At 36.4% G+C, this 21,073-nt stretch overlaps 1 protein-coding gene across 1 annotated transcript in view; it reads right to left on the bottom strand.

Annotated features, from left to right (window-relative positions):
• The window catches only part of DPH6 (diphthamine biosynthesis 6), a 221,488-nt gene that overhangs the window by 157,184 nt on the left and 43,231 nt on the right, over window positions 1-21,073 (bottom strand). The window contains exons 4-5 of the mRNA XM_075754099.1: window positions 15,222-15,295; window positions 12,946-13,064 (exon numbers count right to left, since the gene is read on the bottom strand). Coding sequence (XP_075610214.1) covers window positions 12,946-13,064; window positions 15,222-15,295 — 193 coding nt within the window. The remainder of the gene's footprint in view (window positions 1-12,945; window positions 13,065-15,221; window positions 15,296-21,073) is intronic.

Genomic DNA, 21,073 nt, shown 5'->3' on the forward strand with positions numbered 1-21,073 from the left:
TGAAAATATTATTTCCTTTAGTTTCCAATAGGTTTGTATTGTGAGTGAATAGAGACCATCTGCTAAAGGCATCAAGAACCAATGTAACCTGTAATTTGCAGAACCAGTAATCCACATCTCAAACCTGTAAAGGTATGCATATATAGATGTAGCTATATGTCTACTGCTACTATCAGTATAATAAAGTGTGGTGGGTTGACCCTGGCTGAGGGCCAGGTGCACACCAGAGCTGCTCTCTCACTGCCATCCTTAACTAGACAGGGGAGAAAAGGTGTAACGAAAGGCTGGTGGACCGGGATAAGGACAGGGAGAGATCCCTTGTCAGTTATCGTCACGGGCAAACCAGGCTGAACTGAGAGAGGAAATTAATCTGATTTATTACTAAGCAAAACAGAGTAGAGCAATGAGAATTAAATCAAATCTTAAAACACCTCCCCCCACCCATCCCATCTTCCCAGGCTCAACTTCACTCCCGGCTTCAACCTCCGCCCCCCTCAGCGGCACAGGGGGACGGGGAATGGGGGTTACGGTCAGTCCATCACACGGTGTTTCTGCCACTTCTTCATCCTCAGGGGGAGGACTCCTCTCATCGTTCCCCTGCTCCAGCATGGAGTCCCTCTCACGGGAGACAGTCCTTCACAAACTTCTCCAACGTGGGTCTCTCCCACGGGGTGCAGACCTTCAGGAGCAAACTGCTCCAGCGTGGGTCCCCCACAGGGTCACAAGTCCTGCCAGCAAACCTGGTCTGGCGTGGGCTCCTCTCTCTATGGGTCCACAGGTCCTGCCAGGAGCTTGCTCCAGCACAGGCTTCCCACGGGGTCACAGCCTCCTTCAGGTGCCTCCACCTGCTCTAGTGTGGGGTCCTCCATGGGCTGCAGGTGGAATCTCTACACCCCCTCATCCTCCCTCCATGGGCTGCAGGGGGACAGCCTGCTTCACCATGGTCTTCACCACAGGCTGCAGGGGGATCTCTGCTCCGGCGCCTGGAGCACCTCCTGCCCCTCCTTCTGCACTGACCTTGGTGTCTGCAGAGTTTCTTACATCTTCTCACTCCTCTCTCTGGCTGCCAAAGCTCTCTCTCTAACTGGGGTTTTTTTTTTCCTTTCTTAAATATGTTATCACAGAGGCGCTGATGGGCTTGGCCGTGGCCAGCGGCGGGTCCGTCTTGGAGCCGGCTGGCATTGGCTCTATCAGACACAGGGGAAGCTTCTAGCAGCGTCTCACAGAAGCCACCCCTGTAGCCCCCCCGCTACCAAAACCTTGCCACTCAAACCCAACACATAAAGTATCTATAACCACACCTACAAAACAGTTAATATAAATCTATACTTCTATTTGGTATATTTTTCTTTAAACAAAGGAGTAGATTGATTCAGACTAAAAAGAAAAACAGTGTACTGTAAATTCTTAGTACATTCCATTTAACCACATCCTCCAGATTTTTCCTCCATGAAACTAAACGTGAAGAAAGCTGGATGGGTGGATAAACCAACAACAAGGTCCAGGGCCTGGACGACTGTATGTAGAATTAAGAAATTAATTAGGAAGTGAACTATAATTTGCAGCACTGACATCCATTTTACTTAACTTGCATGATATCAATGGGAAGCAATTACAATTCAATTAAAATATTCACTTTTATTACTTTACTGACTGACCTTGAAGTTAATGCCTGTTTTATTTAATTGCATCATCTATGAATAAATGTTAACCCTCAAATGTTATGCCCCATTATTTTCAATGCATTTTAACTCCCCAACTGAACTACATCAGTCAATTTATTATGTGCTGTCACGAGAGCAAGTGGGACTTTATTTCTTTGAGACAGACCAGTACATGACAACAGAAGCCTCTCAAAAGATTTGATAATGCTGTTTTTAACAGTGCTCAGTAAAACAAATTGTGCTATCACCTCCAGTTTTCTGGGCTAGTTTTACTGTAAAATCAGTATGTGATAACACGAATAGAATAATTACTTCAAAGTAATTTCTACTCCATCTGTAATTCCTGATACATCCACTGACAGGAGTAGAACTCCTTCCTGCAGATATCAACAATGGTGGCAGAGCCCTCTTACGCACAGCCACAATACAAGTGCTGCAGAGAACTGCAGCAATGTCAAAAGATTGGGGCAGAAATTGAGGGCTTTGTTCTGTAGTGAAAAATTGTATCAAAGAACATAACTAAAAGGCTTTTCACTAAGTGTGTTAGTGTTGAGTTATGCAATAGAACCGTATTTTAAATGGCTTGCTTTGTACGTATCTATTAGTGTAGCACAAAGCCCTCACCTGAGGTGTAACTACCTGCCTTTACTTGCATTTATCAAGACCATTAGAAAATCAAATTCCATTTTCATGGTATTACATTCAGCTAATAAAATCCACATGCTAAAGCCCCATCTTACTAAGAAGAACATGTTTTATACACATTCAGAATTTTAAAATAGTCTTGATTTTTAAGAAAGTCTTTTAATATAAAAAATTCTATTATTTGCTATTTTTATCTCTTAGTAAAATGCTGAATAAATAAAAATAAATCATCATTATTGGTTTCAAAGAAATCGTGGCACATAAATTTCTTCTGAAAGCTACACTGAACCAAACTCTAACCTATAATACATGAACACTTTGTGAAAGAATCACTACCACACACACACATCAATAAAATATGAGTTAACCATTATCTGCTGATAAAATAGGGAAAAACCTCTGTCCTGTCCTGACTAACCAACCTTACCATTCAAAAAGTACATCTTATTCCTCTGACTTCTTCCATAAAGTAAGGTTAAGAACAAATATCCAAAATCACTATCAGTTACCAATCTTCTTGAAATTTCATATATATAGAATTAGCATAGACTTTTGAGAAAAAAATTGGAACTTGTTTTAAAATCACAGCAACTTAAAGTTCCCTTCATTTTCCTGACTTCTTGAGAAGTATTGTTGAGAAGATTTGTAACTGCCATCATTATGGATATCAAGGACTGAGACTTCACTTCTGATGATGGAGGGCAGTACAATGCACAACAAGGTTTCTGGAAAGATCCTAATCAGCTGCTCACCAAAAGCAGAATTATTTAGAACCTTAAATAAGAAAAGAGGCAATGAAAGATTTAAGTTTTCTGAAACCAAAATTAGTCTCTCTCTCTTTTCAATTTCTTTTTCAGGAAGAAAATAGGGTTAACAAGGAGGTGATGGGACCTTCAAGGTACAGAAATATGGAGAGAAAGGAAAAGAGTATAAAGGGTAGATGCAACCACCCGTCCTAGAACTGGAATAGAGAAAATAAGACTATTTTTGAAGGTAAAATCCTCTACTTCATATGTGTGGTTTTTTTTTTTCCCCCTAAAATCACAGGTTCAAGCACTATTCTTTAAATGATACACCATCAAAGAGTATGTTTCTAATCGCACAGGAAAAGCCCATACAAAAAAATATTAGTTGGTAAAGCAAGTTTACCTGCAGGAGTGCAGGATGGTCAGATACCCTTCATGATCTAGGAGAGCACCTGCTACAGAGATATTAATGCACTGTAAATCTATACCTTAAATTGCCTTGAGGTAAATTATTCCTAGCATCATATTTAGCTTTCATTTCTACAGAGAGTTGGGAAGTGAACTTTTTGTCTGGTAGCATAACTTGACAGGTTCATCTTAACTTCCTCATAACTTACACACATGAAAGGCTGTATAACAATGGTGAAGTGGATGGATTCCTTGAAATTCCTTTTCCAAAACATCAAAAAAATTGCAAAAGCTGCTTAATTTTCATACAAAAATGAAGACAAGTGCAATAAATACTGGATATTACCCCACCTCTAGAAGATTCGAGGTGAATATACTTCTAACTTATTGTATGAAAGGGCAAAATTCATGCAACTTGATTATGCCCCTACTTCTTTTTTCTTTTTTTTTTTTTTTTTCTTTTTCTTTCTCTTTTTTTTTCATATAAGGTAATTTATCCAGTGTGAGAATAGTACAGGGATGGAGTCTGACGATACAGTAACTCTTTTCAAGCTAAGCGGTAAAGTCGTAAGACATTAATCCCAAAGTGGTTCTAGCGTATGTTTCCAGTGCAGTTTATTTAGGATCACAGTTTGTCTTCTTTCTCAGAAGGTCATCAAATATTTTCTAAACTAGGTGAGTCTGATGTCATCAAATTTTAGAATTCTAAGAGGTAACAGGCTCTAAAACTCTTCATACCAGCAATATTAATTTTATCTGTAATCTCTTGGGATTTTTTTTAACATCAAAGTTATTTGTGTTCTAGTTACATCTAGGATTCAAAGCAACTTGGCTCTGCCATTTCAAGAACAGAAACCTCAGTAAGTCTTTGAAGAAATTTTGTATTGTTTCATCAAATAACGAGGCAGTATTTTCACACAGATACTTTTAAAACTCTAAAATGTTCATAGTTTAAAATGAGATTGTGCAAGAATTGTTTAGTAACACAGTTAAATTGCTTTTCATCAAATCCAAGACTCCACACAGCAAATGGTTCAGCTCATTGAAAATACTGCCCCAGTCAACCTCCTCTCAGGACTTTCAATGGACTTCAGAGACTAAAACCAAAAGTTATTACAAGTTTGGTTCATACAGCCACATATGTATGACTTTTCTGATATAAATCTGTTGTCAGTGTTTTTAACTGTGGCATACTGAAATGTTTTGAGTAGAATTACATTAAAGCATTATTTGTTTATTAATCTATTCAATTCAAAGAGTTCAAGCACCATAGTTCGGATAAAAAATGGATGAGCTGTTTTGTCCCTGTTAAAGAATTCTGGTATTTCCATGCTTTGAACAGTTCTAGTGCTATTAAACTTTGAAGAAAAGGACTGAAATTTGATTCAGTGGCAGAGAAAGAGGCATGGTGCAAGTGGTAAAAACTGTGTCACTTTCATTAAATCCATCCCTCCACAGACAAGTTATAAACCTTTCAAAAGTTCCAGTTCCCAAATGGATCAACAGAGACTTCTGGCAGTGGAAAGGAGTAGATCACCTGCCAAAGGGCAAAGGCCAGAGCAGAAATAAAGGATCAGATTAAGACAAGAAGTCTTGTAAAACTTCAACTCAGAGAGACCTGGAAAGCAAGCATCTACGGTTCTAACTACACACACATGCCTTTGAAGGTTTGAGTTTAAGCTGTTTCAGCACAGAAGACTGCACAGTGAATGTGCATCCAGAACTTAACTCTTACCAAGCACTAAAGAGCAGTAAGTAATATTCTAGTATTCACAAGATACCACTTCTCCCTCTTGATTTGCATTCTGTTACGATTATTTCTGCTTTTGACATCTTTTACTAAGCTCTTTTTTTTCCACTGTTTTTCAGCTCGGAGTTCTCTGACTATTCTTCTGTCTCCTTCACTAGAAGCCTTCCTTCCTCTTCTCTTTCACTTTAAATGCCCAATAGTCCATTCTTAGCCTGCTGCTTCCATTTCACTTTTTCTTTAGATGATCTGATCTCCCCAAATTGCAAAGCGATCTTTCAACTCTTAAGCCATCTCTCTCCAATTTTGTCTGTCTCTGACACCTCCTTAAGAAGCATGGCACTCAATAATGTCAACTTTCAATTACTTTTCTGTTTTCAGGGACATTTACTTTCCCACTCTTCCTTCTAACACCTGTCATCTGTTACTACTGAAAATATCGACATCCTTCCCAATCTCCAGCCTATAGGCTCAAGAGATAGCAAAGAGGAATCATTATTTCTCTCTAACCTAGATCCACTTATGCAAACTGTCACAAAATCTCATTTCTGCTTTTCTGTAACACACTATTTTCAAACATTTCTTTATAGGCAGACACTAAAAGCCCTTTCCAAAACTTCATCTTACACTGGTAACAAAGTATCTGTCATTCATATACAAGCATCAGGCAAATAACATTCCAAATGCAAAGATTATTTTCTCATCTTATTTTTGTAACCTTTCAGCTATGCTCTGAATCAAAACTTTTCTTCACTTGAAAACTTCACATAGTTCTTTTTTCTCTTACTCATCTCTTTTGCATCATACTCTTCTTAAATCCCAAGCTAATTTTGATTGATTTCTGGTCTTTCACACAATTCCCATTTTTCCATGTTCATCTTTTCCCCTGTGAATCTCTTCCCTCAGAGAAAAAAAAAAAAAAAAAAGGACCTGAGCTAAAATGGCTCCTGTGGTTTCATAAGTGTTCCCAGGTCTTTTCATACAACGTCTGGCGAACAAACCAGGTGTGGTACCTTTTCTTCTATCGTAAATAACATAAATGATGTAGATAAATGAGGTAGTAGACAAATGTATTAGGGAACAAGCCTAAGGCAAAAGTGTCAAATACACTTAAACTCTAAAAGACCAGCTAAGCCTTGGAAGCTTTGTTTGAAAATTCAGTGACAATAACATGTGCTAGCTAGGAAACAAGGATTAGGAGGAAAAGACTCCTAAGAACATCTTTCCTGAAGTATGTGATCTTTTCTAAAGTACATGATAGGCATAAATTTAAATTAAAAAAATTACAATAAAAAGTAATTAAAAGATATCATATGTGTATACAAGATAATACTTTAACAGTGTTCAGGGATAATTTTTCTAGGAAAAGTTTAAGGCTATTTTTTTAGAATATATTATACCTAACAGAATAGCCAATTGTGTTGGGTTTGCGTGGCAAGGTTTTGGTAGTGGGGGGGCTACAGGGAGAGATGCTGCCAGAAGCTTCCCCGTGTCTGACAGAGCCAATGCCAGACGGCTCCAAGACGGACCCGCCGCTGGCCAAGGCCAAGCCCATCAGCGCCTCTGTGATAATGTATTTAAGAAGGAAAAAAACCACCCCAGTTAGAGAGAGAGCTTTGGCAGCCAGAGAGAGGAGTGAGAAGATGTAAGAAACTCTGCAGACACCAAGGTCAGTGCAGAAGGAGGGGCAGGAGGTGCTCCAGGCGCCGGAGCACAGATCCCCCTGCAGCCCGTGGTGAAGACCATGGTGAAGCAGGCTGTCCCCCTGCAGCCCATGGAGGGAGGATGAGGGGGTGTAGAGATTCCACCTGCAGCCCATGGAGGGAGGATGAGGGGGTGTAGAGATTCCACCTGCAGCCCGTGGAGGACCCCACACCAGAGCAGGTGGAGGCACCTGAAGGAGGCTGTGACCCCGTGGGAAGCCTGTGCTGGAGCAAGCTCCTGGCAGGACCTGTGGCCCCATGGAAAGAGGAGCCCACGCCAGACCAGGTTTGCTGGCAGGACTTGTGACCCCATGGGGGACCCACGCTGGAGCAGTTTGCTCCTAAAGGTCTGCACCCCGTGGGAGAGACCCACATTGGAGAAGTTTGTGAAGGACTGTCTCCCGTGAGAGGGACTCCATGCTGGAGCAGGGGAACGATGAGAGGAGTCCTCCCCCTGAGGATGAAGAAGCGGCAGAAACACCGTGTGATGGACTGACCGTAACCCCCATTCCCCGTCCCCCTGTGCCGCTGAGGGGGGCGGAGGTTGAAGCCGGGAGTGAAGTTGAGCCTGGGAAGATGGGATGGGTGGGGGGAGGTGTTTTAAGATTTGATTTAATTCTCATTGCTCTATTCTGTTTTGCTTGGTAATAAATTAGATGAATTCCCTCTCTAAGTTCGGTCTGTTTTGCTCATGATGATAATTAGTGAGTGATCTCTCCCTGTCCTTATCCCGACCCACAAGCTTTTCGTTATACTTTTTCTCCCCTGTCTAGAGAAGGAGGGGAGTGATAGAGCGGCTCTGGTGGGCACCTGGCCCCCAGCCAGGGTCAACCCACCACAACAATCATTAAAATTTGAAAGTGCTTGGAAAAATATTATTCATGTTCCACTTCAAATTATGATAAACAGAAGAAGTCTTTTTCATATTAATAAAAACAGACATTATCAAGAGCAAAGGTTGTAAAGACTTGTCATAGATTCCATTATAGCTCCAGTGTCTGGTAACTGCCCAAAGAAAAAGGAATGGAACAAACAGCTCTAAATAAGCTGAATTAGCTAAGAATAATGCCAATGTTTAGTTTATTTAGTAGTAAGTAAATAAACAATCCTTACTATAAAATACAGAAGAAAATAACTGGGATCTTGTACTGATTTCTTAACAAAATGTTCATTCTGTTATGTTTGTGAACTGTCTGAGATTTTTTTGAAAATGTTTAGAGGAAGCAAGTATGTTCCCCTGTGATGATGATATAACAAGTTCCTTCAATTTCCCCAATAATGACTTTAAAATTGCTCAGTACTAAAAACTAGAGACACATTTTCAAACAACACTGTTCCTTTCCACTGCACAGATGATGTGCTCAGACAAAACTCACTCAACCACCAATTTTACTTCAGGATATGATCTGACACTACAGCCAACTCAATTTAGTGGTAAGCTTTCTACCGAAAGAGATGTTTTGTCCTCCATGCGGCCGTAGCATCCACACAGTGAGTTCCCTTCTGCATAGCACTTCTCTGCGGGGTCACCCAGTTGCAGCCACACAATCACTGGAGCTTTTACAGGGGCAGAAGCAAGTAGAGACTTGTGGTTTTGGAAGACTCAGCTAGAAGGGGGAAGGAAAGATCAACCCTTTGGCAGCAACTCACTATTAGATCAGTTTATCTGTAACACTAAATTATACCCTCAGGAGCTTAACCAGGAACTGTGTGGTGCTAGTTCTCTTTTAATGTACTACTTTATACGTAAATCTCACCCCCATTAAAATTAATGGGATTCTGGCTATCAATTTCAGTCAGTCAGGATTTCACTTCTGTACACTAGTGGCATGCAAATAATAAACACTAATGCAGACACCTAGGTGGTTAGGTTTAAATAATAAACAAAAGCTACAGGTCCTGATTTCATTATACTGAGAAGTAACTCTCTTTCTAAATGAAAAGCTGATATACAAAAACATAGGCATCGCTAAACAATCAGCTTTTCAGAGGACTCTATGTACAGCATGAGTATACCAATCTTGACCTTGTAAGGCAAGCGTCAAGATCTTCTCACAGCAAAGGAGACTCAAGTTAAATATACTTACTTCAGACAGCTCATTTTAGAGAAGGAACTTTAGGATTGGTTGACAGACAGGAGATGGCAATGGCTCCCTAAGGACTCATTACTCCGTTGTTGGAGGGAAACAGTCTAGGTAAGCAACTAGGGCCCACACCAACTCAAAATCAAGGCTTCCACAGCCACTGTGATTTCAACTCTACCCATGGCTGAGCACGCAGATTGTCTAGAAGCACTCACAGCAGCCAGATCTACAAGATAAAGGATGTAGCCATGGCATAAGAGCCAAAGTTTCAGCTTTTATTATTGTCCAAAAGTTGAAGAGCATTATGGTATCATTTCTCTCCAATGGTCCAAAGAACAGCTAGAAGTTAAAACACTTTCATGGTTAAATTATGTTTCTTTCTCAACTTAGTATTTCTATTATTTGATCTCATAATTACATTTTTCCAAGTATTTAATTCAATAATAAATCATTACATTACTATAACCAAATTGGGAAGAAGCTACAATATATAAATTAAATAATGCATATTAGTCCCATAAAAGACAGAAATTTGAGTTTATGTTCTGATTTTGACTGAAACATTGAAGAAGCAATTTTGTCCCACTTTCTCAAGCTAACGAAGTGCACTTAAAAAACTTACTGAAGGCGAACATTACTCTTAAAACTTCAAGAAAAACTAGAATCACTGAGAAAAGTGCTTTAATTGCATGACATATAAACAATTTCAACTATATTCTCATATAAATAAGAACTGAAGTTTGTCATATTTTAAAATGTATAGTGGGGCTTAAGTTTTAGTGTTAATTCTTAAGAAGATTCAGGTATAGGTAACTATATAAGTAAAGTAAAACTAAATAAAACTCAATGCTAAGTTTTTACTGAGGACCATACTATGACATATACCGAAAGATGCCTTCCAAGTGTACCCTTCCTCCTTCTCTCACTTCCACCTGAGTATCACACCTTGTGCTGCAGTGGAAGTGATTTGCTTTAGAATGTGGCACAGGTAAGACCAGTGCATAAAGTTACCAAGATCAGAAGATGAATCTGTTATATGCACACTCTGCAAGTTAATTAGTATTTTAATCCATAAAATGCATCCAGAGAGTAAGGATATCAAAACTGCATCTTATAATTGTGCTATATTACACTGTCTCACATGAGCAATAGAATTACTGGAATTTCAGGCACACATGCGTTAAAAACAATCAATAACTGCTCCTTTTTTAGCTATTACTGAGTAACCTCATTCTGACTTTGTGGGATTTCCACTGAAGAGGGGTATATTTCAAATATAAAAGTATCATGCATCATACAGGCATCTTTAGCAGCAAGAAAATGGCATTGAAGATAAATATGCATAAGCAGCTTTTTCTTTAATATAGCTCAGATTTGCTGCTAGATCACGGCATGTTTTTCTCTCATCATTAAAGCCTCTGAAATACACTCTAAAGGAAAGAAAGCTGATCTACTTATAGATCAACAGAAGGCATGTGAAGAAGCCTTGCTAACAATACTTCTTTTGCATGTAAGTGAGAGCAATTGGTATCCCATCTGGAAAAGCACACTAGTCTGAGATGGAAAACTCTTGCCACTGGCAAAGTTTATGGTATTAATTTGTAATGGTGGGTTTAGGGAAATGTACTAAACTAATGCTCATTTACTTGCATAATTATGTGTTTTCTACATAAAATGACAGGCTTTTACCTTGCCAATACTGGCACTCAGTTAATGGAAAACAGGACAAAGCGGGTGTACAAGTATGCCAGCGCTGATGAATGTCAAGCTCAGGTTACAGATTTGCTTCTTACGTTAACATCTGTACAATGTACCATCTAATGCATTACCCTTCAGACTCTTAAATCTGTTATTTTAAATATTTTCATTGCAGTTTAGCTTTGATTATTAATCTAAGAGGCAAAAAGTTAAACTGTATCTTATCTTCTTTGCCACTTGATATGTTAAACAGCCTTCATACCTTAAATCCACTTTAATAAGGCATGCAATTATTAAAGCATTACAGAATGGCCCCAGAGCACACAAGCTCCATTAAATTTGCTTACATCTAATTACGTCTGCCTGAGGCAGGTGAGAAATTGACTCTGATAAGATCTTTCTTTTACCTGTAGCCAAAAAAAATGAAAAGGAAAAAAATCTCAGAGTGGTTTTCTATCTAATTGCTATCTACAAATATTTATGGTATTTGCTCCTTCAATGAATAGCCCACAAAGCACTCTTTGTGCACTAACTAGTGCATTTTAAGTTTTTTTAAGACTGTAGAATACAAAAGACAAGCTGGTCTTGCTTCAGGGATAAGACAGGTCATCAGTGATGTCTACTTGTGAAATAGTTTTATCTATTATTTAAATCATATATTTTCTTTAAAAAAGAACTCTGATGTGAAAAAATGTTATATATTCTTTTTGGACTTTTATTTTTTCTTCATGTCAGCATAAACAATGAAAGCATTCTATTTTATGGAAGAATAACAAATATAAAAATGTACTTTACATGGCCTTAAAACTATTCTTTTTTTATGATTTTTCTCCAATTCAAAAAAAAAAAGTGTTTTAAAGTAGAAAACACAGTATTTAACTCCTAGGTATTTGTAACTGGCCTTCCAAAATTCAGGAAAATGTTAGTAGATTACATTGCTTGTTACTTATAAGTAAATGACGGACTGTGGTATTTCTAATAATTTTAATCCCACTAGCAGCCCTAGCAGATCCTAGAGAACAATACAGCGAGATCATCATAGTGATGATGTAAAAACTAGCTAGAAACTATACCAGCTAAAGAGGAACAAATACATTAAAAAATAAAGAATTAATTAAAAAAAAAGTCATTGAATTCATCCAGTGTAAAGGGATTAATTGAATTGTTATTTAATATTTAAGGAGAAATTACTTTCTTATAAACCATTCTTTAAAGAAAATAGACATTAGGAATTTGATGTAAAAGTTGCTCGGATAAACCAGCCATCAGACTTCTAATGCAAGGTTATACAACACTATTTTTTAAACATACATCTTTAGCCACCGACACTCTTGTACTATACTAGCCATTCTTTGGTACAATGGACTGCAAATCTATAGTCAACCCCAAAAGAAAAGGTCATTTGGTCACAGTTCATGCTTCAGACCTCATTTGATACTCTTAAATGAAAAACTGCATAGAGGCCTGAAATGAATATATTGTACCATTAACACGTTTCTTATGTGCTTCTCAGGGTTATAGAGCACGTCATTCAATAAGCCTTCCTATAGTCATTCAATAAGCCTTCCTATAAAACTTCAGTTGACCTTATTCTTACATTCGAACAATAAACAAACAGGTTATCTTTCATATTGATTTGCTTCATTATACAAACCTCATTTTACATATTTGACAAAGAAAAGACATGCTGATTTTCTGGTATACTAAACAACTATGTTGTAAATACCATTTTTTTGAAGGCAATGACAAACAATTTCTGTTTGCTATATGCTTTACCAACTCAAAGACTGTTGTTACACAAAATGTTTTGGCCTCATATAATTACATCTTGTTTGATGTTAATTTGTTGTATTTCTATTAAAACTTTCACGGTTGTTTTATAATATTGTCTAGCCACCAGTCTGCATCATCTATAAATGACAATACTGTGAACCACTGAATTATGCATGCATCTTTCCTGCAAATCAAAACCAAATTAGAATGAAAAATTACAAAAGGAATTTAATGATTATGCTAGGAAGAATTACTTTCCAGCTTTTCCATGTTTCTGCTAAGAATGAATTGCATACAGGTAAATTAATTATTTGGACATCATGACTGTTATTCAGCCATGTAATTTTTAAAAATTTTCTCCATATTAACATTTCTTATCCTAAAATACAGAACAAAATTTCTGTTTTTCTCTGTTATGTTGTGGATTTGTCCATGGAAGTTTCAGAAGATAATACTGCTTAGAATCTGAATACGTACCAAAAGCTGCCACTTTTATGATTATAGCTTGAATGTTAGATGATATCATTTCTTTAAGCAATATTTCCTGGTTCCGACGCCAAAGGTAAGCTAATGGCTGAAGATTAAGCCTTCTGCATCTTAAAAACAAACATAAAAATTGGATAAAGCCAAGCATTATGCTTTTACACATCATGAAGCATGTAAAATTAAATTTCTCTCATTTCCTACCTTTAAATATTTTTTCTTCTACAATTTCAAATACAATACTTTATGATTCCTAGATTTCAGCATATACGTTAAGTCTAATATAAACAAATGAAATAAGCTTGTTCTGACTATAATTCATCTATGTAAGTAAGATGTAACTCACTGATGTAAACAGATTTGCATGGGAACTATGAGCAAACGCATTCCTAAGCCATTAGGGATGCAAACCAATTAAAACCCTACAAAGTGATCACTTTTCATGAATACAGCTAAGGCAAGAGGTACCACTCTGTGATAAATGTGGCACACGTCACTAATACAATATGGTGAATTTGTTACACTCAACCTGTGATTTGGATCCACACCTAAGGAAAAGAATCAGTCAGGAAAATGTATACAGCTTGTGATACAAAGTAACAACTTGTAAATGTAAATTTAATTATTTGTTTTGATACATATCATATTTAGACAGCATTTGATGCACAGCATTTGATTGTTTATCAAATTAGAGAATCACTAATTTGCATTATTGATAGGTAACCTTTCTGCAAATTGTCAAGTACCATCAGTTGGTGATAAAATGTGTAACGCCTAGCTCCTGAAAAACCTAAAAACATTTAACTATGAGATTAGCTCAGAGCACTCAAAATTACATTTACTTGTCAATTATCATTGTTTATCTAATATATGAGCTTTCTCCCATATATGGGCTTTCTCCCATATGTTAGATGGACCCACTAGTATTAGTGTCGAGACTTTATAGTTAAATGAATGTTTAATGTTGACATGTAAATCCATAGCACCCATATAATCTGATTGGTTTTGTTATTACTTTCATATATTTTAACAGAGTACTAAATTGTGAAATTAACAGAAATACTTAGCAATTCTGAATGCAAAGTAGTTCATTTAGGTGCCTAACTTTAGCTAACAAATTAGCTGAATCTAAGTAACCAGAATAGTTTATGTGAAACTTCTTTATTGCAAGGGGTAAATCTACAGAGCAATGTAAAATTTTTTTACCACCGAGTGACCTTGGAACTAATCAGGTCTGTTTGAAATATTGTCATGTCCTGTCAATCTTTTGACTGTGGTAACAGATCTGAAACCCACAATGAACAAAAGCAATCTTTTCTAAAATATCTAGTAACATGTTCAGGCAGTCATTTAAATGTTTTAAGTGTAAGGGAAAATAAAAAGAAAGGAGCTATTTCTGACTGCAGTTTACCTACGTAAAGCGTAAAGAAAACACCTATGCTGTGTAACTTGCTGATGTGAGTCAAGTTGGCACAGCATTAACTTCACCGTTCTCACAGTTCATTTCAGATATTTGCTTTTATCATCAACAAATAACTAATGAACTCATGAAACAGTAATTAATTTTTAACACAAGGTGGTTTTGCTTTTCATCAGACATACATAGCAAAAAATTTCTTCCAAACCCAAATCAAATCTTGGCCTACATAACACACACAATTCCCATTACATAATCCTTTTTTTAATTAAGACTCTTAAAAATATCGCAATCTATCTAGATTTAAAGAGTGTGCAGGTAAAATTACAAATGAAAGCTCTTGATTAATGACAACAGATTTTAGATTTTAAGGAAGTAAGGGAAGATACACACATAAGGATTCTCTTGCATGTCATTCCTGATAGCAAGTCACAGGATGTTCCTCTATATTAAAACTCTGTTGAAAAATAGAGATACTTGACCACAACACTGCAGTCACTGGAACTGAGTGAGCTTTCTGTTAAAATCAAAGATCCAAACCTACTACTCAACTATTTTCGTATCCAAACCCTGAGTATTTTCAACAGATCCATGAGAGACCTGAAGAGCAATCAAAAAATCCAGTATAGTCTCTATTGGATTTTTACTAATGAACACATGGTTCCGGGGGGGGGGGGGGGGGGGGGGGATGAAAAAAAAAAATAAGCTACTTATTTTAACAAATTGAATGAATTGGTTATCACAGAACATGAGAAATAAAGCAACTGTCTCTGCTCCAGAATTTGGGTTAGAAAACAAAAAAGTAAAGAACTTTCCAGAATGTGTATATTAATGAAGATTAGTATTTTCTTACATATCTTCAACTCGAACTCTCTGGTAGTCAGAAAGAATGGCTCCCACAGATACACCCTCCACTCCTTCTTTGTCCTGAAAAAAGACATTGAATACTAATGATAGAGGTATATGCTGGCCAAAGCAATAGAGATTCGGTACTTCTACTAGCAGAATCAACCAAGAATAAAAATCTTTTTCCCTGTGCCCAAAACCTGGAACTGAATGGACTTGAATGCAGATCTCGCACAGAAGAGAGCACCACAGCTGACCTGCTACGTGGTTATTACTCTAACACAATGATCTACTCAAGTATCATTCTACGGAAGAAATAACCAGGATAACTGAAAAGTACTGGATTTAACAGCTTATCCTAAGGTTTTCCTGACATTCTGAAAATTACTTCCAGCTCTTCACTGTAACTGATGTGTTAGCTATCCCACCTACAAATAAACAGCAACATACAATCATGATGATTAATTAAACTGTTAGCATTTGTCACAATACACAGTGCAAGAGGGTGTGAGATTACTCTTTCTATCCCAACACCAGAACAAGAAAAGTCACAGGCAACTTACGCAACATCACCTTTTAAAAATTCTGTTATAAAAAAAGGTTTTCCAAGACATATTTTCTCTGTTTCATTTCAATTACCTAAGTCAATAGTACTTTATTCTTTTTCTTGTAAACACGTAACAGAGAATGTAACATTTGAAAACGCACATACTTACAATATTTCATGAGCTCTTGCATTTTTTTGCTTGAGTCCCAATTAACACGTGAAATTTACTTTCTTTTCCTAAAATTTGCTCCAGCTAGACTTTAGTTAAATTTGTTTTCCTATTTTAACCAAGGTTGTTCATAACTACACAGCATGACTTACCTTCTGGACCTGTTCAGTTAGAGAGCAATCCTGTCAAGTCTGCAGCCAAGATTTTACCACAAAATTTTCAATTATATACCTATATATGAATTTCAAAATCAAATCAGTCTTCACTTGCCATGGTACTGAATTTAAAATCAGTTTTCACTTCCTTATCAATAAAATGTTGCAGAAGGTGTTTTATTCATAATTATATTGTAGGGAAAAATTTCCTGGGTTATGTCTGCCTGGGATATTGTTTCCTCCATCTATTATCTTATTCTTCTCTACATTAATTCTCACCTCACATTTGCCCAATCAAATTCCTAAGTTATTTATACCCATCTATACTTCTGATTTATGTGTCACTGTATTTACCAAAATTCCTAGCTACGGTAACCTGAAATTTATATCACTGTTCAATTTAATGTACTTCTACATGTCATTAATGGACATATCATTTAATATGAAACGTAATGCCAAATCATACAGGATTCAGGTTGCTGTTTCTCACATATCCAGAAGTAGTAGTACTGATTATTCACTGCTGGTATTATCATTATTATTACTATTATCCACCCAATATTACTTCTGCTTCTCTTTGAGAAGTAATACTGTGCAACAGTATTTCAAAGCTCTTTTCAGAATAAAGATAAATCACAGACATTTCCACTTACTCAACTCACCATGTCAAATTACATTTCTTACAAATTTAACATAGTTGTGTAAGTAGAGTTTAAGTAAATTTGATAAAATGATTCATGAAGCCTTCTTGGATCTTCAAGTACATCTGAGATGTTTTCTCCATACTCCTTTGTTTCATGCAATTTTGATATGCAGTTTACCTAAACTGCTACAATGGCACTTAAGTTGCATTCTTCAAAGTTCTTTTTATAAAGATTATAAAGTTAAGTCGCATAACAGTCCTGGAAAACATGACAGCTCAGTATTGCTTGTTTGTATGTTTATGTAAAAAGAATTCCTTCAAAATGCAATGTTCAGACATCACCCAACATGTCCAGAAACATTACCTGTATTTCTGTTTATGTGAACAATTAATCACAGGCAACATATCCTCAAATAATCATGAATAATCATCAAGTGGTCCATGTCATGATCTGACATCATGAAGCAAGATTATTAAACAATACATTAAATATTAACTGTCCATATTTCCAAGTCACCGCACATCTTTCTGTGTAAAGCACTGAAGCAGCCTGTATCCCTTTCTGCTCAACACACTATGATATCTTTGTAATGGAATCACGGAATTGGAACAGCTGAGGCTTCTCACTTTTGCAACCAGACTTGGGACTCCTGCTGTGAAGTACATCCAGACTATCAGACACTAGGACAATATAAGGTAATAAAACTGAATGCCTTTAAAGGGAGAAAAATATTCAACTACAGAAAGGCATAGGGGAAGACAAAACCAGAAAAACACTGCAGAAAAGCATGTGCAGTTATGTGATCATAAAGCAGACCAGGGACTCGGGGCCAATGGCAAGGGAAGAGTAAAGCAGACTTAGCCTACGATCCAGAGAACAACAACAAAACCAAAATGAAAACCACAAGGAACTTCTACAATCACCTCCACGACCTCACAGTGTTAGAGATACTGAATGTTCAAATGCTGTTTCATTACTCCTTCTTCATGCAAGGTAGTATAACAATACAAACGATACACCACATCTAATATATCAAGAACTCCAGCATGTATGTGGGGTTTCTAAAGCTAGCCACCAATGTAGCAGCTACTACTGGCAGTACAGCTACACTAGAAAGCTGTTCAAAACAGTATTTCTTACTTCATGGAACACACTAGCTTCAATGATCACAATAAAAACAAGCAAAATCTGGAAAAAAGCCAAACCAAAGAATTTTTCAGATTTCTACTTATTGAGATTACCAGAATTGTTTTGCTTTCATTAAATTAACAGCATGTGAATATATTAGCGGTACATTCTACTAAACAGAGCTGATTCTAATTCAATCATTACTTTTTTTCAGATTCCATTAAGATACAAATCAATTTGTTCTTATGAAGAACCATGTGCAAGAGAAAGTCACTAACTGATAGAAAACAACAATCAAACGCTACATTCTTTTAAGACTACACACATACAGTAACAGTACAGTTGACCTTTCGGACTGAATCCATCACAGTATGTTGACATCGAGACATGCTTAGTGGTAAGACTGTAATCATTCCTTTCGATTTGAGTAAGATGTTGCCATTAAGTTCCACGTGCTCCAATTTACAGGACTTTGCCAGTTAAAAAGATTTTTTATAGTCACACAGTAAATAATTTTAACTGTATTTAACTATATGTATATATTACCACATTACACATACATATATGTGTGTATACTACATTTTAAATTTTTTTTTTTTTAAAAAAGGGACTCTTCCTTGCCACAAATTCAAAGACTGAGACATAGTTGAACTTTTGGAAATAGATTGTAGCAATGCAAATAATGCCTGCAGTGGCCCTATCATACAGCTCTAAATTTTACCCTTTGGCAAACAACAGTCACTACCACAGAACTAAATGGAGGTCACCAAACTTTGAAATTATTTTTGTTTAAGGACTTGGCATCAAAAGTATCAATTTAAAAATACTGTTCTAGCACACATGTTTTTAAGCTTTTATTGAGTATTAGCAGCAGCAATAATTTTAAGTTATTGAGAATTCTTATTCTTACTATAATTTTGAACAGTTAAGTTTACAAACTTTTCCAGCATAAAATTGTATTGCCACCAATTCTTATATACAACAGGAGACTTTTTTTTAAATTATTTTTTTTGCTAAGAGGTTCACTTGAAATATTCAGGGCTTTTCATGACTGTTTCTGTTTATAACCTGTAACACATACACTTCTCTTTCCTTACCAAAACCAATAATATGTTTACTATTATCACCACAATATTTATTATAGTGCAGCGCAAATCTGTTGTTACCACAACAGTTTCCATCATATATACTCTTCTTTCTCTAAGAATGGGAAATAAATAGTTGTATCGGAGATATAAGATGAGAGTAACTATATCACAAACTTCAAAAAAAGAGGTGATCCTCATGATAAACAAAAATGCAGTGAAACGAATACCTGCAGGACTTCCTTTCCTGATTTCCCAAATACACAGATTCACAGAATCTCCTGTTCATCCATAAAGATGGCAACTGACTTGCCCAATACATTTTTTAACAAGCTCACAGAGCAATAAACATTTGTTGTGTTTTTTTTTAATTAGTTCTGTTTTTCAAATTCTCACAAAATATATACATCAGCAAAGATACTCAGTAAAAAAATTCCCTCAATTTTAAAAAACCAACAGTACCTGGAAGTAGAGACATAAATGTCCGGTTCTTATATGAACACAATACTTCTATACTGAAATTAACTTCTTCGCAGACCTATTTGTTCGAGATTTTAAAAATTCTAGTCCTGAATCCTAGGAACTTTCAAAATCACCCTACAGCAAAGGAATCTAAAAAGTCATTATAATCTTTAAGGTCACAGAACTTCTATTAAAGAACTGTTGGAACAATGGCTCAAACTTGAAATTTAAATATCAAATAGATTACTCATAGGTTTTGTTTTGGGTTAGTTTGTTCTTCAATTATACATTTAGAGGGTGGATGTGCACGTGTATGAAGGCATATATATGTACACATATATGTGTTTGTATATATACATACACACATATATATACACACATGCACGTATATATGTACATATGTGTACAATATATCTTGAAGTTAGTACCAAAAGAACAGAAGACTGTCATTGGCTGCTTGCTTACAAGCTACATTAAATCTGATTTAAATAATCACATACAAGATGTTCTGCACTTATTCTGGTTTATTTCCTTTGATAATATGTAAGTTTTGATCATCTTTTGAAATGGCAGCACATCGTGTCATTTTTCAGTTGTGGTTAGCATTCACATTTAAAGACTTTTGACAGGGAGCTATTCACCATCATCACTTTTCATTTAGTTCTTCTGATGGTAAAGAGCAAATAGAATCTTCCATCACTGTCCAGACAGCAGCTTCCAGAAGAAGAAACATCAATATACTTAATAAATGCTCTGAAATGGGAGAACTAGTTAATATACTTACATACCATGAAATGGAATAAATTCAATCCCCTATTCTGTACAGGTCAACAAATCAAGGTTGGAGTGGCACAAATTCAAGAAGGAAGAAGATTTGAAAGGAAGAAGGATGGGGTATGAGGTGGAACAGAAAAAAAACTATGGTCTACCAACCTTCATAAATTCCTCAACTGGACAAAGTTTACATAAAGCCTTGCCTCATGGTGTATTCAGCTCAGCACTTGAAGCATGCAAAGAGTAGTAACTGAAAACTAGTTCTTCATTGGATTCACTGTTTGGTATTGAAAGAGTTATTGGACATTTTGCAAACAGATAGGATTTTGTTTCATTCCAAAGCAACCATGGTTAGCAGAGAATCAACCCCAGAATCAGTGGTGCCAGGTCTCAGATACTACACTTCACCTTTTAATGTGGAATCTGATCAGGTTTGGTACCATAAAAACCATGTTCACAAAACTGCAGTCTCAGCATGGGTAGAGCAGGCTGACCTCTGCAGGCTAAATATCAGGGATCTGCACTCAACTCAGAAGCCAAGGAAGCAAGTTTGGGAAAATTCTGGAGGAAAGATGTTAGGTGCTGTATCATGCATAAAATAACAGAGAACAGAAAAATGTTCAAGGAAAGTTAATATGGAAGGGTAGTTTTTTTCCTTGGGTTGTTTTTTTTTTCTTTTTGTTATTATTAAAGAAAATGTCATGTACTGTTAATTTAAGAGCTTATTTAAACTAGGCAAAACTTTACTAGTATGTTGCTAGTACAATAGGTTAGTCTAAAGTAAAAATAAATTGCTTTTCTGAAATATTTGGATAATACAGAAAGCCCTTATACTCTGCACAGTATACTCTGTCACAAAGTATTACATCACAAAGTATGTAATGTATACATAAAA

This window comes from Balearica regulorum, chromosome 5 (assembly GCF_011004875.1).
Source record: "Balearica regulorum gibbericeps isolate bBalReg1 chromosome 5, bBalReg1.pri, whole genome shotgun sequence".
Taxonomy (NCBI): Eukaryota; Metazoa; Chordata; class Aves; order Gruiformes; family Gruidae; genus Balearica; species Balearica regulorum.